Source organism: Haliotis asinina, chromosome 15, assembly GCF_037392515.1.
Source record: "Haliotis asinina isolate JCU_RB_2024 chromosome 15, JCU_Hal_asi_v2, whole genome shotgun sequence".
NCBI lineage: Eukaryota > Metazoa > Mollusca > Gastropoda > Lepetellida > Haliotidae > Haliotis > Haliotis asinina.
In genome coordinates, this window is record NC_090294.1 from 9,070,647 (window position 1) to 9,097,253 (window position 26,607).

Here is a 26,607-nt window from a genome sequence, read left to right on the forward strand (position 1 = left end):
GTGGGACTGCTCGTCACTCACTGAGCTACGGGTCACGAGTAGGAAGAGGTTTGAAGATATTATACGTACGCTTCAGTGACTATAACTCTTCACCTGTACAGTTTCCAGAATATATTATTATACGTAGATAGTGCAGTCAGACAAAAAATGAATACGTCATATTTGTTCGAATGCCACTAAGAGGTAAGTACTGTGACCGTCTTTACAAGGCGCCATGGAAAACTCAAATAAGTGTCCTTCATGTATGTACTCACATTGTACATGCAACTCTATATAAATTATCACCACCCTTAATTGCCTTTTATTATGAACGGTTCATAATTTCATGTTTTACAGTGTGCATTTCGCAGACTTAAAACATGCAGTTCAGATGTCGTTTGGAATATTTTCCGGAAGAAGAATCGATTTTTGCATGTAGTGAAGGGGTTCGAACCGTCATTTTTGGTAAAAACTGAGTAAATCACCCTAAATTCACTCGTTCTGAACTTTTGGAGTAAGCAACGTGGGCGCGATAATTGTCGTGAGTCTATGTTTATTAATCTATGGTTTCATATACGTTTATGTAAGTAGCACACTCCTTATCATTTTAATGATCATGTGGACAAATACGGAAACTAATACAGCGTCAGTGTACACGAATATTTCCGCCTATATCTCGAAATTGTTAGCAGATCTTTCTCAAACATAAGTACGTCACTTTCGCTTTGTGTAAACAGGGACAGTCGGAAATACACTCGGATCCTCGCGGATAACTCCGCCGATTTTCAGTATGGACGCATACGCTCCGAGATATGTGTATCGCCGTCGAAGTTCTGACTGGATAATTCAATGAAACCGGAAGTAGAATCAGTCGGGGGGAAAATGGCGGCGAGTGTCAGTGGGACAGTTTTGTCATCCCTCTTCTACGATCAAATAAACAGTCCTGGGGATCAAGTATGAACATGACTTCTGTCTTATAATGTTAAACGCCACAAGTATTTATGTACCCAAATATTAAACATAGTCGTAAATCCATATTATCAGGAATTTTAATGTGTTGAGCATAGTAGTAATGTAGATGTGAGTTAGCCTATATTTAGAAATGAACTGTAGTGAATCATGGTAGTGACAGGCAGTTTATATGCCGTACAGGTTGTGAGTCGACAACACGTTGGAATAGCAATTAATAATTCTATATCTGTCTCTAATACTGCGTATGTTGTTGTTTTCAAGACCCGTGTGTCGTAAATTTTACGAGAGGTGTGACACTGAGTCATCTTGTCAGATAAAACAGCAGACACATCTTACGGAGATCTTGTGTGGCCATATCCATAAACGTTATTACAGACAGGTGCATAATTAAACAAATACGACAAGTGTCAGAGGTAACAACCATGGACAAATGCCTTCTATACCATATTTCAATGTTAAACTTGTCCCTGTTTCACAGCATGTTTGGGGGAAACAAGAAATCACCTCCCAACCTTCACATGTATCAGGCAGAAGTCATGTCTGACAATGCAGTTATCACTTTTCATGAGATCTGTACAAGGTATAGGTGTTGCATATGAATCTGTAGCAATCAAGATTATGTGCTGCTTGAGTGGAAATGTCCACTCAGGTTGACAATTTGTTATGAAATAAAAGGTTCTATCTTATGTTGCTTTGGAAGTGATACTGTGTTTCAGTTAGAATTTTCATGTTTTGATTCCATAATTGAATTAAATCTCAGTGAAAATAGAGTAATAGATAGTTCTTAGTCATGGAGATGACAGCTACTAAGCTTGGTAACAATGTTCATTTAAAATCTGTTTGTATTGCAAGGCAGCATTTGACAGTGGTACTTGTATTTAATATATGCAGCACATTGTCTGATAAATGTATTTATTAGAATATAACTGACAACTATGTATGTAGCATGTACATCAGGATGTTTTGATAGGGTAATGACAAAAGGCATTTTGAAAACCATGTCATCAAACATTGCATACTGCCAGGAAATGTCACTTTTGCTTTGATTTCCTTACATGTGTAAGTATTTTTACAAGTAACTATATCAATGTTTGTTCAAATTTCTATTCTGGAGACCCGTGAAGTCTCGGGGTAGAATAGGCCTTCAGCAAGCCATGCTTGTCATAAGAGGCGAATAACAGGATCTGGTGGTCAGGTTGGCTGACTTGGTTGACACATGTCATCAGTTCCCAAATGCACAGATCGATGCTCATGTTGTTGTTAACAGGATTGTCTGGTCCAGACTTTACAGACCGCTGCCATATAGTTGTAATATTGCTGAGTGTGGCGTAAAACTAAACTCACTCACTTACACACACACTTCTATTCTGGAAGAAAAAAACACATATGCTATTTGTTTTTCTTTCAGGAAGGTTATCTTTTGGGGAAAATCGTCAACCATGTTCAAGATAAGATTAGTGACTCGCAGATCAGCAACTGCAAAGTTGAAACTGTCATATGTAAGCTTTTTGTCAACTTTGTAATTTGCAAATACATGTATTGTTATTTTACTCCATGTACTGAAGATCTGGATTTGATGACTGACATGGGTCCAGTCTGTGAAGCCCATTTTGTTGTCCTAGTTGTGATTTTCAGTAGGGTATCTTTGACATTAAAGTGTTGACTCATTACGCCAAAGACCCAGGTTTCCCCACAAGGGTACAATGCATGAAGCCCATTTCTGTATACCCCTGCTGTGATATTGCTGGATTATTGCGATAAACAAAATCATACTCATTCACTGACTCCTAGACGTGATATTGCTGGAATATTGATAAAAGTTGCGTACAATCATTCATTTTAATTAATCATGCACTTAACAGTGAACAGTTTAGGAATGATGACTGTATATGTACATTATAAGGTGCATGGTTTCTCTAGTGTAAGTTGTAACATTATTGTTATTTACCAGATGTCTATTCATACCTGCCTTGGCCAAATGAGGACCGACTGTACAACTCAGTTGGACGAGTGGATCCAACCAAAGCAATGACCCTTTTGCAAGGGAAGCACCAGGTAAGACATAGTGTGTATATTAACTAGGTAATGGAGTTATTATTTCCACCAAAAGAATTGAGTTCTGTTCTTCACACTGACATGATGTGTGAAGCAATTTATTGTTGCCAAGTGTCCAAATGTTGTTATTCATTCAAACAGTGGTAGAAAAGTAGGCACGTTCCATGTGTCCATGTTTTTAGATGTTAACCCTTAATGATTGAATAACTGTCTTCTGCTGACACTTAATCTGAAACACATTCATACCAAGTTTGAGAAAAGTCAACACATCCCTTCCCCTTGCACCATATTACAACTCCCTCCACTTTGCTGATAATGGAGAGGTTTTAGTTGCATTATTGTGGTGAGGTATATTGCAGACTTCATGTTTCTTTCTTCATCTTTGTTAGTAATGAACCTGTGAAGCTCTTGAAAGAGAGGGGTTCGATTCCCCATATGGGTACAATGTGTGAAGCCTATTTCTGGTATGCCCACTGTGATATTGCTGAAATATTGCTAAAAGTGGCATAAAACCGTATTCGCACAGTCACTCTTAAAAGGCATTTACAAGTAGGATGAACATGAATGTACGTTTCATGGATAACAAGAATTAGGTCGAAAACATCATATAAAGAATAAAAAGAAGTTGTTATCCATAATATGTATTCATGAACCTGTGAAGTATTTTTATTTAGTAGAATTGACTTAGATATGTTTGTTTTTTTCATTTGTGGAATCGTTAGCCTAAAGTTACTTGTGATCATGGTAAGCAGTTCACTGTGTTGATTATTAACATAATAATATTAGTATGCGTGACAACTTTTTATATTTATGCCATGATAAATACAAAAATATTACGTTAGTTCTTAAATGAATTCATTGCTTTTGTTCCAGGATTTGATTGGTTGGTACAAGTTTCGTCGAAATTCAACCCTACGTCCATCACTGAGAGAAACTAACCTGCATCGTAACTTAATCGAGAGTCTGCCTGTGGAGGAAGATAGTAACTTCCTTTTCCTCCTGTGCTCTGCCTCCCTGTCCTACAACAAGGCCACCCACACTTTCGACCACGCTCTTCTTCATAACCACAATGGGTATGTTGATTTCCAATCCCAGTCACATAATGTATCATATCTCGGTTTTGTTAAGATACATATCTTGGACTAATTCACCACCTTCATTTGAACCAGACTCAAGATATATCTTCAGTGACTAATTGGCTGCAGGTATTTATGGTAACGTTATGGAGATGTAATACTCAAGATAATTAAAGGTCACATGCAACCAAAAAATCAGACATAATTAAAACACAAATATCACTTATTCCTGACATATATTATACGTTGCTGCTTGTCAAGAAACAATCGTACAATCGTGATTCAAAAGTGCTATATTTTGTACTTGGGCTTACTTCCCTTGAAACGAAGTCCTCAGGAGACTGAACCCAGTCATAGCAGGTGGGTGCGCACTCAAGTGTAACAATGGTTTCCGATTGGCTGGTTCATTTGCTGATATGCTGAGGGCTGATTGTGTGTACAGAAAGATGATCTGTTCGATGAGCATTTTAGAAGTATGGAGAGTCACAAGAAAATAAGATTCTTTATGGATAACAACTTCTTTTATTGTACTTGATGCGTCATTTCAGTATGGATTCATATACCATTGACAAACAGAATCATATAGACTAGAAGAAGTTGTTATCCATAAAGAATGTGTATAGAGATGTTGGGTTTTGTAAATACATGTTCTCTGCATTCAATCCAATCAAAAATCATCTCAGTAGAGATGGTAAGCTACTGCGTGGCTGGAAACTGTCATTCATCCAAGTACAAAGCAGGATTTGAAACTGACAAGAGTTTGCACCAGTTTCCGTCAGATCCAGTGGTCCTAGAAAAATGGATGTAGTTTGTTTGCAACCCATAGATATAAAAAGATGTCATGTGTACAAGTATCACACCTGCATAATTACATAATGTGGCAGAGACAGGACTCAGGTGCACGAGTCGTAAATCAATTTATTTTGTTTATCATTTATAGCCTGATAGGTGTTAAGTTCAAATTGCATGCTAAGTTTAAATTGCATGTGGTCAATGATTGAAGCTGTGTATTGCATACTGTCATAAGCAGACAGGCAGGTAGACATATTAGTGTCAAAAAACCAGACATTGAGCTTTCTCTGTGACAGAGGCTGCTTACCATAATCAACAAGTTTTTTTATGTAACAAGTAGATTATTTATTTGTTTGTGTACACAACCAAGATTAGACTACTGTTCACGACCTCATACTCCGGGCAGGCATACTGTTTCAAGCTCCGCGAACCTATTCACTGCACATGCGTTATGGGCGCAGCGGGGCGCAGCGGGGCGCAGCGGAGCGCAGCACAGCTGTTGAAACCACTTTTTCCCCATTGCTGGGAGAAATTTAGTTAATTGTTTGAACTATGATTTCGGGGGCTTTTTTTCATCGCATTTTTTTTAACTTTATAGGCTGAATTGCCATTTTTGATAATTTGTTTTGGTAATCCCGAAAGATATCAGAATCTGCAAAGTTGTGTTTTACATTGCATGTGACCTTTAAGAGGATAGAGGTAATGCTTTTATTGTTTATAAAGACAAATTTGGGACACTTGCAGCTACTCTGGTTAAACTGCATTATCTTCCCACAGAGGTTACTTGTCATATCTTCCTACGAACCTCTGTTCTAATACGGCCAGTATTTCCCAGTTCTCATAAAATCCCCTAGTGGCAAAAAAGACGCAACTCGAATTCTCTCTCTTTCTATATAATCAGAACATGCTTTTCATTGACTTACAACTTGACTAATCCAAGCCACAAATATCCCTCTTCTGCAGAGGACTTGTGTTGATGTGACACGTAAGGCATTTATTGACTAGCTTTCCTGTTGTCAACAAGAGGTGATGGAGACGCCATTAATCCTCCATTCATGACTGAGTTCTATCTATAACAAATGTTCAGGTATCGTGCAGGCGAAGAGGTTCTAGTTTTCCCAAAGCATATGGAAATTACCAAGGCCTTGTAAATGATCACTTTAGAAACGTCGCTGATTGCACAACTAAATCTGATTGCAACCCATCACAAATCCTGAACACTCACATCATGAAAGGGCTCTATTAGAACAGAGATTTGTAGGAAGATATGACAAGTAACGTCTGTGGGAAGAAAATGGTTGAACTGTAACTTGATATAGTTGTTGGTTTAATGATTATAGTCTTATGTTAAGTGATACCGAGTACATGTTTAAGTGAGCTCAAGCATCTGTCTGTTGCAGTAAATTCCAGAAGGTTGCAATGAGAGTGATCAACTTGGGAGACACTACCCACACAGAGTACAAGACTCGAGGCAACCTAACCGTCAACCCCCAGGGGGGCTCACTCACCACATTTATCAACCAGTTCCAGTAAGACCCCGCTCCACAAATATCTCTTTGTCTGGTAGCCACACATTTTCAGGTGTCTCAAGGTATATATTGATGGTGCAAAAGGAAGGGCAGTTTTCAGTTTATTGCAATAATGTTTCAGGTAAATTCAATGTCATGCATTTGCCAAGTGTAACTGATACTAAATTCTAGGGGTAACTTACTGTATTATCTTTTTCTTCATGCACATAGGAGTGAATTTATGTCTGGTTCTGGTGCCATGCTTGAGATTAACAAGATTCAGGGAATGTCTACAAACCTCCACACAAGACTGCAGGTATGTCTGTCTCCACAAATTGATTTGGCCTGTTTCTTAAAGTACACACAGTCACAAAACATGAAACACACACACTTTAGAATTTTTGTTATGCTGTGGGGACTGGACTGATGAAATGCTAGTCTAATGATGGAAGCAAGCAAACATTACCAAAAAACCGTGTCTATATGTACTATAGACATCTGTTTACATGTAATCAGGGCGATGGGCCAGCTGAGTTCAATTCCCCATATGGGAACAAGATTTGAAGCCCTTTTCTGGTATCTCCAGCGGGGCTATCGCTGGAATATTGCCAAAAGTGACATAAAACCAAACTCCCTCATATGTAATGATAAACAAATGTGTATTTGTCCTTATCCTGACTCATGCTTAATTGCTTACTCTCCTCTTCCTGGCGAAGGTAGTGGAACACCTGAAATCCCTTGAAGTTCCCTTCTAAAAGAAGCTGACGTAAAATGACACTCATCCATGTATTACCTCCCTTTCCCTCCACATGGTCAGCTGACTGCCATGATACTTCACCCTCTCCGTATCGCCCGACGAGAGAGGCTGGAGGCACCTGGGGTCACGTATATGGCGTTAAGTTTTTCATTGTTTTGGTTTTTCTAACTTAATTTGTGTTGCATACAGTTTTTGACTTGTGTATGATTTTTGTTCCTTTTACTAACACGTATTTCAACAACTGAGACTAAGTCTCAATTGATGAAATCATGCTTTCAGTGCAGGATATGGCTGTCGGCGGTTGACCTGCATGTACTTTGCCCGGCGTGTAAACCTTTATGTTCTGCTCATACTCATTTAGCCATGTCTGATCTAGTGAAATAAAATCAGGTAACCGTTTAATTATTGATTTATTCCAGCAAGATGCCTTCCATATCTCCGATGTTGTGTCCACGGTCATGCGAGTCCCCTCCCAAGACTCGGAAGAAACAATCTTTTGATGCAGGGCCATCACAGGCCAAGAAAACTAAGTCAGTTTTCATCTGTAAGATCATCGTGAATCATCCCTCGTTGATAAAGAACGTCAATTTTTGTTGATGATACGGAGTGAAGACATCAGTCGCATGTCGACTGCAACCCCGGGCATCGCAGACAACTCTTCAACACAGTCGTCAATGTACGTGCCGCATGCATTCGACGCAGGTGCTTTAATGCAACAATTCACAAGGCAGATGATGATCTATGGAGCGACGATTGGAAGAGGAAAGACGATGTCGACTGCGATTCAGCAAGAACATTCATCTAGACCTGCACACACGCATGCACGCACTCCAGAAGATCCAGGTCCCTATCATCGGGTCACAGCACAGAGAAGGATATACCCACGCCGAGTGAGTGCACTCGCACAAGTAGTTATGCTTGGGGAGTGACGTCACGTGCTCGCATGAGTGCACTCATAGAAGACATCGTATGCAGTCATCCTCCCCTTTGGACTTAGACTCACTGCACTCAACGCAGCTGTTCAACGCAGACACCTGCATCCAACATGAGCTTGATTAGGTCATGTTGAAGAGGAATGAAGACTGCAATCTTCAACTACGTTGACTGCTGCTCCTAGATCTACGACGACTGCATGGTCACCACTCCGGGTCGTCAGACGATGCAGATTTCGTCAGCTTCCTCAGACATCACAGCAGACAGCTCTACGAGTCGGCGGTGACTTCACTCAATGCAGTCGTTCGACACAGATGCCTTCATGCAACAAGAGTTTGGAAGTCATGTTGAAGGAGAGAATGAAGACTACAATCTTCAACTACGTCAACTGCTGCGCTGGTGAGCACTCAACTAGATCTGCACTAGCTTCAGAGCACCTACGTCGAAAAATTTTTTAAAATTAGGATGAAGAAGGAAGACATGCGTTTCCGGCAATAGCTCCGATTTCTGAGAAGTTATCTACGGCATTCAAGGCAGCATCCAAGTTTCATCAACAAGATCATCAGCAGTCCCCGCATTGATCTTCCAAGATAGACAACATTCGGATGGGTTTGATTTAGACTCGCATCTCAAGTTCAGCAATCCTACAAAGGAGGAAGAGTGAATGTTCCTGTCAACTTTCGTCACTCAGAAGAAGGATCAGCAGTTTACGTCCGAACACCTCGTCTCAACTAATGCGGAACTGAATCTACTCCCTCGACAAGATTGTCCAAGACGTTAGAGAAGTCATGATGATCAAGTCCATCAACACCTTGACAATGGTCCTTTTCAGGACCACCAGACAACCCAAAAGAATGCTTGATAAAATAAATTATGGTGCCGTTTTAGGTATAACCCAAGCAGACAAGTTAGACAAGTTCTCCAGAGTCCAGAGAACGAGAGACAATACCAGAGCATCCAGGTGGTAAACATTCGAGATCAGGGTCGGAACAACTAGAGTTTTCCGCCCTAAGCTTTTCCCATACATCAACTCGACTTCAACTGGAAGAAGCTGGGCATTCTCAACGATGAATACGTCACGAAGATTCTTTGAGATGATTGCGACATTCTAACTACACCTCCGATCACAAGAGATGACAGTATTATCTTCAGGGAAAAATTCCAACACATCTACCTAGAAGACAATTTGTCTACATCAGCTTCGAGCAGCAGAACTTTTTTTCACACACTTTACTCATCTAGACACGTGCATACCTAAATGCTAGCAATGATATCACCGTTTGAACAAGATTTTACAATGATCAGTAGTCTGCTACACCAGTGACGTTATGTCTACAATCTGATTGGTCCCCGAGAGACAACACTCTGCAAAGAAAGCAGGTGACGTCACATCTACAATCTGATTGGTCTTTGAGAGTGGTATTATTGTTTCAGTATCAGGAAGTTGTCGGTGACTTTCAACGCTGGAAAGAGGTCGATTACACACTAGATTAACAGTTTACAGTGTCATTTGATTCGTCAGGCAGCATAGAGTCTTCTAGCAGCAGACTCAACATGGCCTATCATGAGGATTGCAGCAATGAATGAATGTCCTGATCAGAGAGGCAGCGAGCTATAAACAGACTTCCTGCAAATGTCAACACGCTCATAATGAATAATATTGACGATCTGGAAATAAAGAATAACGTATCTTCACGGCATACAAGTTTTTCATGAGAGAAGTCAACTCTATCAGGCTACTAACTGTGAATATAAATTCCTCGGGATTTGATTCATCACTACATGGAAATACACCGCTGTCCCAGAGAATCGGTGGGTGAAAGTTCAAGTTGATGTTAGAACAATTTCTACTCTCTCCGCTACCATTACGACAGTGTCAATGTCTACTCGGTCTGCTCACGTCTTCTCAGGATATGACCAAAAGAAGACGCCTACAACTATGTCTATGACAGCGATTCCTGATTCACAGTTTCATGTCTTGACCGATTTACGATGGTGGACAACTTGAAACCAAACCCGTTATAGGGAACTCACCAGTCAAATGTCTGCGCAGGAACTTATATGTTACAGTTCGCATTCAACAACTATCTCTATGTATAACACGTGTCTCCAAGGATGGGGTGCCCATCTAAACAATGAGTTGCAGCAGGAATCTGGAAGACGGAAGATCAAACTCTTCCCATCAACCGATCGGAAATGAAAGTGGTGATTGATGCAATCCATCACTGGTTGACAACACTGAGAGACAAGCTACTGATGATCCACACAGACGATCAAATGGCTTGAGATTTCCATCTCTACTACACCTGTTGTTTCCATCACCAACAGAGTGGATGCTGCTTCAAGAGGCGTTTTGATTAATCAGCCAGAGGTTTGGATTGCCGCACATAGGCTTGTTTGCAACAAGGTTCCACAAACAGACTGCAACCTTTGTATCCCCGGTACCAGATTAGCCTGGGCAATAGATGCTCTCAGCATTCCATGAGAAGGACTAAAATGCCTTCGCATTTCGCCTTCAAGTGCTGCTACCAAAAGTCATCGAGAAAATAAAACAGACCAAGAGGCTACAACTGACTTAGGTCGTGCCTTATTGACTAATGAGACATTGGTTTCCAACACTCATAGAGGAGTTAGGACAACCAACACTACAACTACCAGATTGGGAAAATCTTCTCGTCCATCCCCACACAAAACAGGCACACACAGCAACCCATCTGCGTTCCGACTTCACGTGTGGAATGTATCAAAATCTGTTTAAAACTCAGAGGATACTCGCACCCTTTTTTATGACAAGTGGAGGCGGTTTGAGACATATGCCAAGAAGAAAGGCGTATGAGCCACTTGATCAGACCTCATTTGAACTGCTAACTCAGAAGACTGTTTTTACTTGCCTTGGCTACAGCTGCACAAATTTCAGAAATTCATGCTCTAGACTTCAACCACACGAGCTTTGATGCAAGTCATCAGCAGACAGCTCATCTGGGTCTACGAAGGGTTTTTATTGCGAAAAATCAACTGCCAGGTCAACCGGATAGACAATTCCACATACCCGCATTATCTTCAATCCCTAGACCCCATGATACTCAAGATTAATCATTATGTCCAGTCAGAGCACTGAAGATATACATCGCATGTACCAAGTCAAGAAGGCAAAGTTTCAAGCACCTGTTTGGCCCCATATCTATTGAGACACTGAGGGAAGTATCCCGCAACAGTATCTCAGTGTGGATCAGAGCTGTTATATTGAGAAGCCTTTTAAAGCAGCAGGATTGGAACCTCCGAGAGTATCTACAACCCACATGAAGTCATAACCTTAGCCTCTATTCTAGCACTACATGGGAATTGCTCGCTATCAACTATAATGGAGGGCTGCTTTGGAAGTCAAACACAGTGTTTGCCAAGCACTAACTACATAACCACGAAGGACGTCTCTGGCATTCATCAGTTTTGGCCTCTTATCATTGCTCATCAACTAACAGTTCCCCGAAGGCACTGAGTTCACTCACACGTTTTATCACGTGACTTGTGGAAGCCAGATGCTCTGTGGAGTATATGGTGGAAAGTCCATGGACTGCAGGACATGTCTTAAACAGACTAGCATGAGTGATTATGACCCTGTACTCGTAATGAAGATACTTTTACACACTTGTACTTGCTACTTGTTGTAAGTCAACAAAGCCTTCTATGGAAGACAAGTTCGACTGAATGTGATTCCCCCCAAAATCTACAATGAATATGAGAAGAATAGGGCCGAATTATCCCCGTTACAAGTTCCCATTAGTGAGGGAAAATTATTGGAAGTAATTTGGAACAGATAGCAGAATCCAGCGTGGTTTGACCCACCACTGTTTCTGTCGGATTCTGTAAGCAATTAAGCATGAGTCAGGATGAGGAAAAATATGTACTTTTCTGAATGAAATTGATATTTTATACTTATCCTGACTCATGGCGAAAGCCCTCCAAGCTGCCCCTCACAGACATGCTGAATTCTCGTATTCTCGTGTCGGGCGATTATAGGAGAGAGTGAAGTATCATGGCGGTCAGCTGACCATGTGGAGGGAAAGGGAGGTAATACATGGATGAGTGTTATTTTACATCAGCTTCCTTTAGAAGGGAACTTCAAGGGATTTCAGGTGTTCCACTACCTTCACCAGGAAGAGGAGAGTGAGCAGTTAAGCATGAGTCAGGATAAGCATAAAATATCAATTTTATTCAGAAAATTACATTTCTATACATATGTCACAGATGATAATACTTATTTCTATACATATGTCACAGATGATAATACATATTTCTATACATATGTCATGTCTGATAATCCTGATAGTAATAGACACATATGTACCTACAAAGCATGGAGATGTAGACAAAATGGTTCATCAGTTTGTTCTTGCCCTTTTTCCCTGCCACCACAGGGACTTTCACAGCAGGTAGAGAAGAGCGAGGAGAGTTTGTCTGCTCTGGAGGAAGAAATCAAACTGATGTCGTACAGACTTCTGGAACAGGAAGAGAAGATAAAAGCGGAGAGAAAAGCTGCACAGAAGCCCCCAAGTCCCACACCAGCAGAAGTTGTCTCACCTGTCAGCCCAGTGACTGCACAGTCCTTTAAGGTGAACACTGGTCGGAGTGAACACAGGCTGAGAGTCAGTATTAGTGAGACCAGCCGAAGACCCAGACAGATCAGTATCGAAGGCAAGTATATTCTATTGAAAGTATTGCCCATATCTGATACACCATTAAGGCAAAGGTATCAGAGTTATAAGGTAGTTTTAAAGTTATCCTATCTCACGGTATGCACTTCTATCTGTTGATTCAACACTGAGTGGAATGATGTAAACTTTTTCTCTCTAGGCCTCTTTTGTCCATCCGCCCAACTACTCCATGCTACCCTCATTATAAGACAGCTTCCCAACTACTCCATGCTACCCTCATTATAAGACAGCTTCCCAACTACTCCATGCTAAGCATGACTATCTCCCAATCATCATTCTGTTTCTTTTCACACACTAGTGTGAATATGTCTGCTTACTCTGAACGAAATGGGAAAGGTTGATCAGAAGATGAGGAAGAAATGTACACGCTGTAGCAGGTTTTTTCAGCTAATGATCCTAATTTGCAGTGTGTTGATTGTGCTGGTCAATGCAAGTGGGATCCTCAGTGCGGAACATGTAAACATCTCACCTTTGAGGAGTTTGGAGAATATGCCAACGCTTTTTCCTGTTGGTTTGCTGATTGGCCTCATCATGCTGCGGCACTTGAAGGACCTAGTCCCTTAAAAAATCAAAGTATAGTCTAGTTTAATTGCTTGGCAGTCTCTGTCACCTCATATTTTATGACGAAGAATTTATGCAGGTATCATCCGATTCCTATCTTTCAGAAGATCTACAGAATTTACTGGACTCTCATCATGCTAACAGTCCATCATCTTCATCTACTTCCTAGGTTGTTGTGGTTTCAAACCCTCCATTACCTGAGGATATTTTTACTCAACAAGATCTTCGTTCTTCGTTCACAGTTTCTAATTCCATGATTGTAATGGTGGACGACTCAACGCATGCGCAACAGTTCCACTCGTTTTCGCAAGTCAGCTATGAAAGGAATCTGTTTTTCTTGTCTCGACACTGTTTCACTGTTACTTCGCCGACTGGTTCTCCTTCTCTGGCATTTAACCACCTCTTATGTCGGTTTCGCTGAATCCTACCAGTTTGGTTAATTTTAGTTCACCGGAGCATGATTCATCAACCCGTACCTATCCTCATCAGGAGTTGCTGAACCAGTCACTGAACAGGAGTTTTTCTTCGAACAGGAACCTTTCGTTGAATCGACACCTTTCGCCAAAATGACATCATTCACCAAAATGGCATGGATCAAACCAACTTTCAGCAAATCAACTTGGGACGGACTGCCTTCCACCCAGACTGGTTCTACTAAACAACATTCAATGGAATATTTTTTCTCCCGGTTCTCCCCCAAGTTCCTTTGGATGTTACAGCTATGTGTCCCCAGCACAGACATGATCTCTTCAGAGTCACGTGGAGCAGTCTCCGTTTATCTTGCGGATTCGCTCACTGAGTGGATGCTAGGTTTTGACCAGATTTCCTTAAAGACTTTTTTCCTGGCCTTAACTACAGCTGCTAGGATATCTGAGCTTCATGCTTTAGACATTTCTACATCCATGGCAAAAGTGTCTCAGACCACATTATATTTTGGGATGAGAGCCACCTTCCTACAGGCTTGTACTTATACCCTTGCTGGTTTAACACCTCGGTAGCTTATGTTTCCTCTCTAGACTTGGGCTTTGGTGTCCATGATGACTGTTCCCTTCATTCCATTATGGAGGGATGCTTCTGGCAATCAGAGACGGTCTTTTTTTCCCACTACCCGCCCAACCTCTCGGACAAGGAGTTCAAGGCCTGCACCAGTTTGGCCCTCTCATCCTTGCACAGCACCTACTAACAATGCAGATAGGAGACGGTTCCTTTTCGTTATTTTGTAATTTCTAGAATATAATTCTGAACTCTTTGTTTGCAGTATGTTCTTTGTTCATTGGTTAGAATTCCTTCACTGAGTTTGATAGTATGATACGGAGATGCTACCACTTCAGTGGTTGGATGAATCTGGAGCACAATTCTGTATGAAGATGTGGAAGGGTTTGACAATTCATGTTTCATGACCTCAACTTTTCTGATCAATTACGTCAGTGAAGTGTGTCATTCCTGTATTCCAGTGAAATATGTTGCATTCTGACTCCAAAATTGCTGGGCACATCCTTTAATCAAGCTTTTGTGAGGGGCAAAGTGATGTTCGGAAACTGAACATTAAAATTTGAAGTTTTCTTTCACCGGTGTGTGTAAAGGTCTTCTCAAAGCAGGGACTGGACCGATTATTGTCTATATCTTTAATTTATAGGGGTACCTTGAAAATCGGGTAAAGTGGCATTCTTCTCGCAGACCTACACCCCTCTTCCACATCGCTCAGGAGCACCCACCTCCCTGGGAGTCATTGTGGTTAGTAAGTCAAGGAGTTCTAATGAACTCATCACCAGCACAGAAGTTGCATGCATGTATAACAGGCTTTCCTTGTGCATCACTATCTATGGTTGTTTCCAGTCTGCACAGTTCTATTGTTTGTACTATCAAGACACAGGGTATGTGTGTTCCCGCCATCCAGCTGGGGGGAGATCTGCATACTGTGAGATAGGGTAAGTTTAAAACTTTGAAAATGGTAATATAAATTGTATATTTATATACTCACCTATCTCACATGATGGATTTACACCAAGATCTCCAAGATGGATATTCTTAGTGGCTCCAAGAAGTAGAATGATGATTGGGAGATAGTCACGTGAGCAGTTGATGACACGTACTGCATGCTTAGCATGAGAGTTGGGAAGTTGTCTTAAAATGAGGTAGCATGGAGTGCTTGGGCGGAGTGGCCTGGAGAGAAAAGGTTTACATTGTTCCACTCAGTGTCGCATCAAGAGTGAGTGAGTGAGTTTAGTTTTATGCCGCACTCAGCAATATTACAGCTATATGGCGGCGGTCTGTAAATAATCGAGTCTGGACCAGACAATCCAGTGATCAACAACATGAGCATCGATCTGCGCAATTGGGAACCGATGACACGCGTCAACCAAGTCAGCGAGCCTGACCACCCGATCCCGTTAGGCGCCTCTTACGACAAGCTGAGTCGCCGCATCAAGAGATAGAAGTGCATACTGTTAGATGGGATAAGTATACAAATATACATTTTGTATTAAAATTTTCAATTTGTTTATTGCTTTTCATTGATCAGTAAAACCATTTTGTCAGTTTATTTCTTTAACTTCTCGAGCAACATTTTGGAAGTTGGGAAATACAACATAGATAAACTTTATGTGTAACAACTTTCTTATATCTTTATGCAAAGATACTGGAACATCCCTTGAAGTTCCCTTCTAACTGAAGCAGACGTACAATACGCTCACCCATTGGACGCTTACCTTCCTGTCATTACAGTCACATGATCAGCCATGGTTGCCTCTCTCTGAGTCTCATAAGCCCAACTCGTGAATTGCAGTGAGAGGGGCGCTTTGGAGGGCTTGATGCCATGAGTCAGGATAAGAATAAAATCAGTTTTGATTGGCATAATGATAAATCTTGTGTATCATGTGTCCCGAGGACTGTAGATAATGCTGGGATGTGGAATTGTCTGTCCGGTTGTCCAGGCAGTTGGTTTTTAGCAATAAAATCCCATCTCACCCAAGTTGTACAATCTTATGAGATCGAATCATTTGCAGTTGAAGTCCAGAGCTTGTATTTCTGACAGCTAGGGTGAGTAGGAACAATGTTTTATGTGTCAACAATTCAAAAAATTTCCGGTCTAGTGGCTCATAAATATCACTCGTGATGTGTCATAGTACAGCATTCAATTTCCAAGCTGGAGCCTTAAATTGCTGTGTGCTTGTTTGATGTGCGAACGGGCGAGTAGGTTCTTCCACTCTGGTAGCTGCAGTGTTGTTGTCCAGGTTCCTTGATGAGTACTGAACCAATGAACCAATCTCTCGCTGGCCAGTAAGGTGCGACCAGAATCAACATCGTCTCTTTTACCTTCCTGATGACTTTCAGTAGTAATACTGGAGAGGGGAACGCAGTCCTTCCCACGAGAAGCTGAGAGCGTCTGTTGCCTATGCTAATGGATGCAGCACTGGAGATACAAATGTTGGTATCTGCTTGTGAAACTTTGACTATTTGCCAGGATCCGAATGTCTGACTGATGAGTTGAAACGCCTCTTGATGTAGCATCCTTTCTGTTGGAGATGGTTGTAGAGGGCGTAACAGTGCATCAGCCATGTGTGCACCTGGGATGTGACAACCCTTTATGTGGTGGTTCAAGTTGTTGAAATTGTCGAAGAATTGAAAGGTCAGCTGCAGCAGTATGTGACATCGTCTTGAGCCCTGCTTGTTCATGTAGAATGCTACTGTTGCCTGTGTGAACCATCAGTAGTTTGTTCCTCAGTGCTGTTGACCATTGTTGTACTGTGTTGACTACAGCTTTCATCTCCAGGTGGCTGATATGCTGAATGCGTTTGTTGCTCATCCAGATTCCTGCTGCCACCTTGTTGTTTAAGTGAGCACTCCAACATTGTAGTGACGCAGCTACGTAGAGATGGTTGTTGTAAACCGGCTCAAGTAAATAAGTCCCTGTGCAGACATTCGATTGGTGAGTCCACCATAGTAGTTATGATCTCAAATAGTCCAGCAGAGCAATCCGATCTTACGTGTTGAGGTGCTGAATCAGGAACCGTTGTAATGGGCATAATTGTAGCTGTCGTCTGGTCAAATCCTGTGCTGTTGTGAGCAGACCGAATAGACATTGCCACTGTCGTAGTGGTAATGGAGAGAGTGGAGCTTGAATTTTTACCCACTGATCGTCTGGGACAATGATGTGGTTCAATAGAGTGATGGATCGAATCCCGAGGAAATGAAGATCTTGCTGTGACTCTAATTCTGATTCCGGTAGATTCACAAGCCATCCAAGTTGAGTTGGTAACCTGATGGTGAAGTCTAACTGTAGTCTGAGTTGACATGTCTTGTGATGTGCTTGGGTGCAGTCGTCCAGGTAAATGGCACAGCAAAGTCCCCGCCAATAGATGACTATTGGCTTAGTGACGCAAGTAAGTAGCCGATGGGCCAAGGATATTCTAAACAGTAGAACCATCCATTGGTAGTGCTGCCATTGAATAGGAAGCGCAGATATTTCCTGGTGTCTGGATGTATCGGAATGTGCATGTAGGCAACTTGTAGATCAGTGCTAGCTAGATAATCCGCTGTACAGATGAGCTGCCACGTTGTAGACATCCACCCACTCGTGAAGGTTATATGCGAACAGCTGGGTGTGGAAGGCTCAAGTTGTTCTGAACCTGATCTTCAGTGCTTCCCTCCTTTTGTGCTTCTGGCAAGGTGTCTTGTTTCATGGGAGCGCCCTTGTCATCGCAAGCGTTGTACTTCTTATCTCTCGCTCCCTGAACTTTGACTTGTTGGAGTAACACTGAGAAGGACAGTAGTCAAAGTGTTGATGGAATTTATCATCATTACTTCCCTGGAGTTCTGAGTAACTGATTTGGCAACGTCCTTAATTCTGCTGTCGATTACTGTGGATACTGACCGGGGAGCTCTATACAAGGGTTTAATAAAGCTGTCGTCCCAAGAAGACACTGATAGTACACCTTGCCATTGTAGTAAATTCTACAGCCTTTCCGATGGCGATGAGGTATGAGTCTCATTAGACTTCGATGGCAAGATTTAAGTCCAAACCATTCGTGATCCGTGATGTAATCTCAGAGTTTGAGAAGAAGGCTTCCTTCGGTGATGGAGCTCAATGATGTCCATCCCCATCCTTCCGCAAGTGCATGCATGAGTGGAAAATGATGTCAATTCAGCAAGTCGATCATCATCCATACTGCGATGTGAGGATACAGACGATGGTGATTTTTATGAACTGGAGCGTGGATACGATGCCCCTTCCAATGAACGCAACCGATGAACCGTCACACAGGGCGACAGTAGTTGTAGCTGCTGATTGGTGTTTACATTCTTCTTCAAAACGACGATCCATCAAGTTCATCATATGAGTGGGGATTTGTTGCATGAAGAGGCCAGTGTCCAGTGACTGCAGTACAAGCAGCAGCAGTTGGTTCACAGAAGCATCTGACATGTTGAGTGTAAACATTGTAGATGTCTGCATAGATAGTAGACTCTCTGAAGGATGCAGTGTATTAGACGACGTAGTTACTGAAGGTCTACTACACGCTGCTCGTTGATCCTGCCTGCTGACGATCTGTACCTCGGGAAGTAGTAGAGGAGGTTGGTTGTAGATATGACGTTCGTCAGGAGGGTCAATTTCATTGCTGAAAGACTTCAAAGTGGAGTCATAGGTCTAGCAGTTGAAGACTTCATCTTCTTAGGTTGAGACGATCCCAATTCTGACAACGTTCTCTTCTGAGATTTAAGCTGGTATCTTGACCATGCCCCCGGGGTAGGTCTGGCTGATCACTAAAATGTTGAATGTCAGCTGTTATCAACATGCAGTTACAAGACACAGAATCAACCAATTTAGACCTGACCAGTGAGAGCCTACGTTGTTTGTCCTTCACATGCTTTTGAACAGAATATAAATATAATGCAAATTCTGAATCAGATACATTCTTGCAAAGTTCACATTGAACAGTGGAAGAACACATAGGTTTACACGAAGGACATACTACATGAGGATCAGCTGCTGACAGCTGTAATTTACAAGTCCAAGTTGATGGGAAATCCTGTCCAAAACACAAGAAATTTGATTACTTTTGCATAAAGATGATAGTAATTACAATCCAAAAAACAAATACAACATAATCTGTATTATAGGATCGAAATTAAAGCAAAAACCTATTGCCGTATTAGTATCCAAGTGTGCCTCCAACCATCCTCGTTGGAGGATGAAGGAGAAAGTGGCAAGCATGGCTGGTTATGTGACTGTAAAGGCTGGAAGGGAGGCTCCCGATGGGTGAGTGTATTGTACGTCTGCTTCAGTTAGACGGGAACTTGAAGGGATTTCAAGTGTTCCACTATCGTTGCATAGAGGGAGGAGGTAAGTATAATAAGCATGAGTCAGGATAAGGAAAAATACATCTTTCCTTACCAGGTTTGAAATATTTTACACAAAGTGTTAAACCCTACTGACTGAATATATCATGTTACAGAGGATGACACAGATCGTCCTGAGGCCACTAAAAGAAGTCCTGACGTCTGCTTGTTGGACCTGGAGGAGAAGGAACAAGAGTGTCAAATTAATAGTGCAATCTTACAGCCTATGAGCAACAGCATGGACGTTGATGGAGGACGTGTGCAGCGGACTAGGTCAAGGAAAGTGAAATCAGAAGGTGTTGATGACAGTGGCCAACAAGAAACCCCTCAGCAGGCCCAAGGTTCTGCTGGTGTGACCACAAAGGAAGACTCAGACAGCAGTCAATCAAAAGATGCTTTTTCATTTGTGAATAATATTATAGAAAAGGAAAAAGTTCATTTAGAGCAAACAAGTAGCAAGACCAGCAGTCATGAAGTTGGGAAGCCCACTGTGAAACGAGAGACTAATACAAACAGTTCAAATGTTACCACTGCCCGAAGGCCACATTCACGAATTGAGGCCCAGGTTACAAGATCGCGGAAAGCAGAAATTGGAGAAACAAGTGGGTCTACCGCCAGGGTAGGGTCCCCATCTCCAAGAATTCGACAACCAGCTAAAACAACCACAGTTACTGGTGCTTCAGCAGCAGAAGTCAAAGGTGAAAGGTCAAGACCTCAAAGGGTTAGATCAAGGCCAGGTCAGGGTGTGAGGTCAAGGTCACGTGAAAGCCCCACAGGAAGCCAGAGGCTAGGGACAAGTATTTCAAATGTTAGTAGGACAAAATCTGCTAGCCCGAGTCACTGTAGAACCCCAGTCAGAAAGACCACGTGTGAGAATGGAACAGATGGTGGAAGTGTGATTGATGACTCAAAATTGTCATCATCACCTGTGTTTTAGATGTTTTGCATTCAGGCTAAATTCTGCTCATTCCATGGTATAAGAAGTGTTATATTTTTATTCCCCCCAGTCTGTAGTGTGTGGCACTGTAGGCTTGGATGAGATGGTGTATTCTCAGCTAATGCCTGCTTTAGGGATTGTCTTTTCAGTGCACAGTTGAGGAAATATTTATAATCTTTCATTCAGGCCAGTCCACCATGTCCCCCCTTTATTTTCTAGCAAACATTCAAGAGGCAGGCAGAAGCTGAAAACTGAAGGCTGGATGTTATTTCCTTTGAAAGAAATAATAAATACTATGTAGAATGATCTCGAAAACAAGCATATTTTCAATCCCAACTGAATGTTATTATTGTTTTGTTGTCTTTAACTTAAAGTTGGCTCACGGAGCAAGAAAATATGTTGGACTTGTAATTTACGGATATGTATGTTATCATCATGTTTACATTAAACCTCCATGCAAATATAACTTGCAAGGAAAATCACTAACAAACTTCTAGAGCCTCCTTTCATGAAACACTAAGATCATAAGTCTCTAAAGGAAACCTTAGTGCATTGTTAAAGACTGGGAGTTAGGTTAACCTTAGTAAAGGCTGCTTTGTGAAAGGAGCTCCAGGTGTCTAGTTTTAACGAAACAGGTGACAATCAGCTTTAAACAGTAATACCATCAGTAGGAATTAAATTATTAAAGTGTCATGTCTTTAGGAATAGAAACAAATAAATAAATGACACCAACAGCAAACCTCAAGGACCGTGTAAGTGTATGTTTACATGTAACATTGATAATAATAATAATGATGATGATGATGATGATGATGATGATGATGATGATACAGTAGATTCGTTATGCACCAAAACTACAGGTAATTAGTGGCTGCTCATAAGCATAGCGCTACACAAAATTAACATATACAGCAGTAGATAAACAAGTCAACCCTTCAATTGCGTCCCGCCAGTGGCCAGGTTCAGTCACTTTGTGGGACTTTGACCTGTTCAATTCCTGACCCGCCATGATATTGCTGGAATATTGTTGTTCCTTGTTAAAGGAAACTTCATGGCCTCTTGACAATCACTCTGGGAGGTATTGTCTTTGTGCTGTGGCATAATTGTAAGTTTCTTGTGTATTACCAGTGCAGTGCAATAACCATTTTGTGAACAGTTGGGGTTTTGCACTGATGAATGTCTGTATGTTTTACATGGTAATCACAAAGTGGGGATCAAGGAACAAAATTCCAATCAGCATGCTCAGAGAAATGTTCATTAAAAGAAAGGAAAAAGAAAAACATTTTGTGATGCATATATCAGTCAATATCTTCATGATTAGTGTCGTAATGAGAAAATATATCATTACGCCAATTGTGAATTCACAGATTGATCAATATTGTTACATCTGTAGTCCAAGGCCATCAAACTATAAAACTGCCAGTTTGCTGTGTTCTGATGGTGGTTTATGTGAGTATCCTGTTGTATTCTTCAGTATCTGGACAAATGTCATTTTGTGGGAAACAAGCAATTCCATTTAAATTACAAGGATCCAAAGTGAGGTGGGAAATAAATACCTGTGAACCTGTGGAAAATCTAGGGTTTAATATTACTTGTAGCGTCACAGTATGGGCTTGGGATATGGGGAAACAATATGGTCGGGGACTCTGAGACATGTGGATATGAAATTGTTGTTGTTGCTGTTATTGTGTTGCACATTGAAAGGGGTTTTCCTGGATATATTATTTTGGTTGTGAACACCATAAGATTTTATTGGGTTTCACTGATGTAGTAACATTAACCCGACTCATTTTAATACAGAAGGACATGTCAAAAGCCAAGTATTGATTAAACTCACTTGTTAATTGTGGACTACTGAATCAGATTACAGCTTAAAACAGAATAACTGTCAGCATGTCATAGACTGGCATTTTGTAGGTGACAGAACCTTCATGGCAATAGGGCTTCAGCTGATTGTCTCATTGAAAACCACCAGCTTCATTATCCCGTGGCTAGGTCTAGTTGACTGGTCATCATTTAGCAATAATATTTGTGACAAATTTGTAAACAGTCCCATCACTTATTTGCTTGCAGAGGGGCAGCAGGGTAGCCTAATGGTCAAAGCATCCACTCATCACACTAAAAACACGGGTTAGATTCCCCACATATGCACAGTGTGTGAAGCCCATTTCTGGTGTTGCCCACTGTGATATTGCTGGAACATTTCTAAAAGCCACATAAAATCATTCTTACTCACTAATTAATTGCAGTAACAACATACTCAAAAACCAAAAAACTAAGTACCACATTACTTATTAACAGAGTTTGTGATTCTTTTCTTGACAGAACAAAGATCATAGGTAATTTTGCATTTTGGAACCACAAATTTGAAACCTGATCTTTTTGTGTTTGGTTTCAAATATTTTGTCGTTGTCAATCAGTATGTTTGAAAAGATATCAATGCTACATGCCCAGTACATGGTATCTTAAGAATATGCTGAATACTGCTTGTTTCCACATATATGTGGAATAATACTTCTCAGAGCATTAGCTTGGATTATGATTTTTTTGTAACATAATCCCCGAATAAAAATAAAATAATTCCTATAGATAAAACATTTTGAATGTTTTGGTATTTGTTGAATGGATAATCCTAAAACAATGTCTTGAATGTTGCCAGTAACCTTGGTAACACAATGGGCATGTTGAATATTACTCATACAAGATAGACATCTTGAATGTTGCCCCAGAGGGACATGTTGAATGTTGCCATAATAGGACATGTAGCATGTTCATGAGACGAAAAAAAAGAAATTTTTCCCACAGGAGGACATGTTGATCGTCTTGCTTTCTGTAAGTAGAGTAGAGTTCTGAGTCCTTCAGGAACAAGAACACTGAGTGATTTATTAAGTGATTTATTATCAGAACTGGAAAGGCAGCATCAGTGAACCATGCACATCCTCTTGTGGACCCCTCAATGTATTTTCTTGATGAGATTTGCCCAGATTAATGGGCAAATTATTTGTTGTCAGATGCTAATGTTTGAAGCTACAATCCAAACAATTATGTCTTAAAGGAAAATGATTTTGTATTTGTGTATTAAAAACAAAAATAATTTATATAAATACCCCTGTCCTTTCTGGATGGAATGGTCATATCCTAGACAATGAATTTACCAGCATGATGTCATAATAATTGTAGCTAGAAGCTTTGATTATGATTCCAGTATTTTCTGGTCCTTGTGTGCTAGAATGTGTGAGTGAGGGAAAGATTCATTGGTCAGTTTATACTTCCTGAGCATTATGTGACATTATTGATCCAAGTGTGATGTGTAACTGTACATGTCTTCATTTGCCTAGTGAGCTTAAACATTGTTATATATGGAAATTTTCTTTCACAAAAAATATCCTAATAATTTACTGATGTTTAGATTTGTCCTTATTTAGGCTGCATAAAAAAACTTAAATGTTTCTTGGGCACATTTTTTTCAAAAGTGATGAAGGCGGACTTTATTTTTTATTTTTGATAGAAAACAAAGTGATGAGGGAGGAACACATTTTTATTTTTCTCTCAGAAATACATTTTTGGTAGTTCAGCATGTGTTAATGAATTGTAGATTCAGTCACACTCGTTCTTACAGACACATATTCATATAGTGGACAAGTGGATGATTGGGATGCAGCCAAGTCAAAAGTATTTGTTAAAACTGGCAGTGAAAAATTGTCACACACACAAATATAAGTGATGCGCCCATGCCCAAGAAACATTTCACTTTTTTCATTTAGCCTTGTAATGCAAAATGGAGAAATCATAAGAGTAAAGGCTTATTGAAAATTGTGGTCAATGTATGAGTTATTGTTTGATGTCTGTCTTGGAAGTGTAACTCGAGCAACCTAATATCTTATTATTGACTCAAAGAGGACTCTAAGGAAAGATCATGTCCAAGTAACCAGAGCTTGTAACAAAGAGAAACAATGATGATAAGGTGAATGTCGTCGTACTTTCATGACCTTGCTCAATATCAATCACAGGTTTGTTGGATCCTGACTATAACACCACACCTCTCGCCATACTATGCTGATGGAATATTGCTGACTGTCCCATTGTCAGTGAAATACAAGCAGCTAGTAGAAACATATTTTCACAGAAATACAGAGTCATGTTAAAAATAAAAAATTAGCTCATTAACCCTATGGAAGAACATTCCAAATATCCAAATTATGTTGGCAGTAAAGGTTAATAAGATGGATGTGGACTCTCTATACTTAATTTGCTCTCAAGATGTGACAACAGAGATTGGATTCATCAACTAATTTATTTCAGGTTAACTTTTTTGCCCCAAGGTAATACAAGTTGTTGGGAGAATATGACTTCAAACTGATACTAAGTGTTGCATGTTTGTGCCTAAAGTTACAGGGAAGATTTGTTGCTATGGTGGCAGTAACCATGGTAGCACTGCTGTGTTGCTATAGATGGTAAGGACATGTACCCAGGGGTTTGTTACATATTAGATACCTTGATAATAATGAGATTAAAAGTATCTTGCTACATACTACTTGTATGATAACTTATTTAGTCTTTTATGTGTACATGTGTATCATTTGCCTGTGCCAAACATTTCTTAGTTTCTTATCCTGTAATAAAATGTTTTTCACATAACTGATTTTGTCAGCTCTCTGGCATGTGGAGTGGAATACTCCATGGCCAGAATTCATCATCTTGACTTACAGGCAAGATTAACCTATTTTCCGAAGCAGAAACCTACATTGGTATAGTTTCACTCCAGAATATATTAGAGCAAAGAGATTCACTCTGTAACATTGTCGGGAGGCCGCTAGATTCATGCGGATACATTATTGCAGGAACCATATATCACTCATGAACACATTGAGACGAATTCTAGAAGACAAAAAGAAAGAACAAACGACTTGCTCTGAAAGGAAAGTTGGACTGGTGTAGCAAGACCTGAGACTACAGCTAGGAATGCCCGATTCGAATACACTGCAAGAAAAGAAAAGAAAAAAAAACAACACACACACACACACACACACACACACACATTAGCTACAAATAAAGCAAACTCGCTCGTACACCATCAGAAACAAGCCATATTCCCTCAAGTATACGTACACCAGGATGCGACTCGTGAAATTAAGAGACGGCTCCAAGGTATCTAGTATTTATGCTGTCTTACCAAGTCTGCATTCTCCTCTATCACAGATGAGACGAGATGATCCTGGTAGTTGATACGTCTTTGGCGGGATAAAGGTGACTTTGGTGTAAAATAATTGCGTCACATTTCTGGAATATGTTTTTAACAGCACCGATGTGAATCAATTATTCACAACCTATGCATGTCGTAAGAGGCGATTGACGGAATTGATGACGGGGTTAATCTTATCCTTATCGTAGGTCGATGCTTTTGATTTTAGTCACTGGACTGTCTGCTCCGGAATATTCGAATAGCTGTGAAATGACGTAATTATGTTTCATACACAACACAGTGATAGTGTTCTACGTCATAGAAATGATGTGACGTCACAATCCCTTCCGATCTCGGCAAGTCGGCAACAACGAAGAGTTAGTGGGTAAGAGTAACATTTTCCCTCAGTGTACTTTATCATGTTTGATTTTGTATTGAAGCTCTTTAGCAATATCATAGCGAGGTAATAGGAGACCCAAATAGGACCGTTGCGTTATTTGTCAGCACTCCAATAACACTTGTGCCTATTTTTAACGTGTACGTGTAATTGTATTTATGACTTCATAGACCTGGAAACAAATATCATAATTCACAGCTGCTGACGGGTATCTTTCATCTTTGAAAATCATTAAATGTGTTCTCTTCTCGTCAAAGCTGGCATTTCAAACCTGGTAAGGATAAGTGGTTGGAAATTCATTTCTTAAACCGTTTTTCATTGAAAATATTTTCACTCAAATTGTCGCGCAACCGAGTACTTTTGACGCTTTGTAGCAGGAATGAGTAATGGTCAAGTATAGCGTATCAAAT

General features: G+C 40.6%; 1 protein-coding gene across 1 annotated transcript; it reads left to right on the forward strand.

Moving 5' to 3' along the window:
• The first annotated feature begins 853 nt into the window (after positions 1–853).
• LOC137266024 (BRISC complex subunit Abraxas 2-like) lies at positions 854–25,256 on the forward strand. Its single transcript, XM_067801522.1, has 8 exons — positions 854–933; positions 2,360–2,450; positions 2,903–3,006; positions 3,880–4,079; positions 6,275–6,403; positions 6,614–6,698; positions 12,488–12,764; positions 19,798–25,256. The coding sequence occupies exons 1-8, from the start codon at positions 862–864 to the stop codon at positions 20,616–20,618; spliced, it is 1,779 nt and encodes a 592-aa protein (XP_067657623.1). The 5' UTR covers positions 854–861; the 3' UTR covers positions 20,619–25,256.
• The last annotated feature ends 1,351 nt before the right edge of the window (positions 25,257–26,607 follow it).

Coding starts and splice junctions, on each gene's coding strand:
- LOC137266024 (XM_067801522.1), top strand. CDS start 862: ATGGCGGCGAGTGTCAGTGGGACAGTTTTGTCATCCCTCTTCTACGAT. Junction 6,404..6,613: donor ACATTTATCAACCAGTTCCA/GTAAGACCCCGC, acceptor TCATGCACATAG/GAGTGAATTTATGTCTGGTT. Junction 12,765..19,797: donor CAGACAGATCAGTATCGAAG/GCAAGTATATTC, acceptor ATCATGTTACAG/AGGATGACACAGATCGTCCT.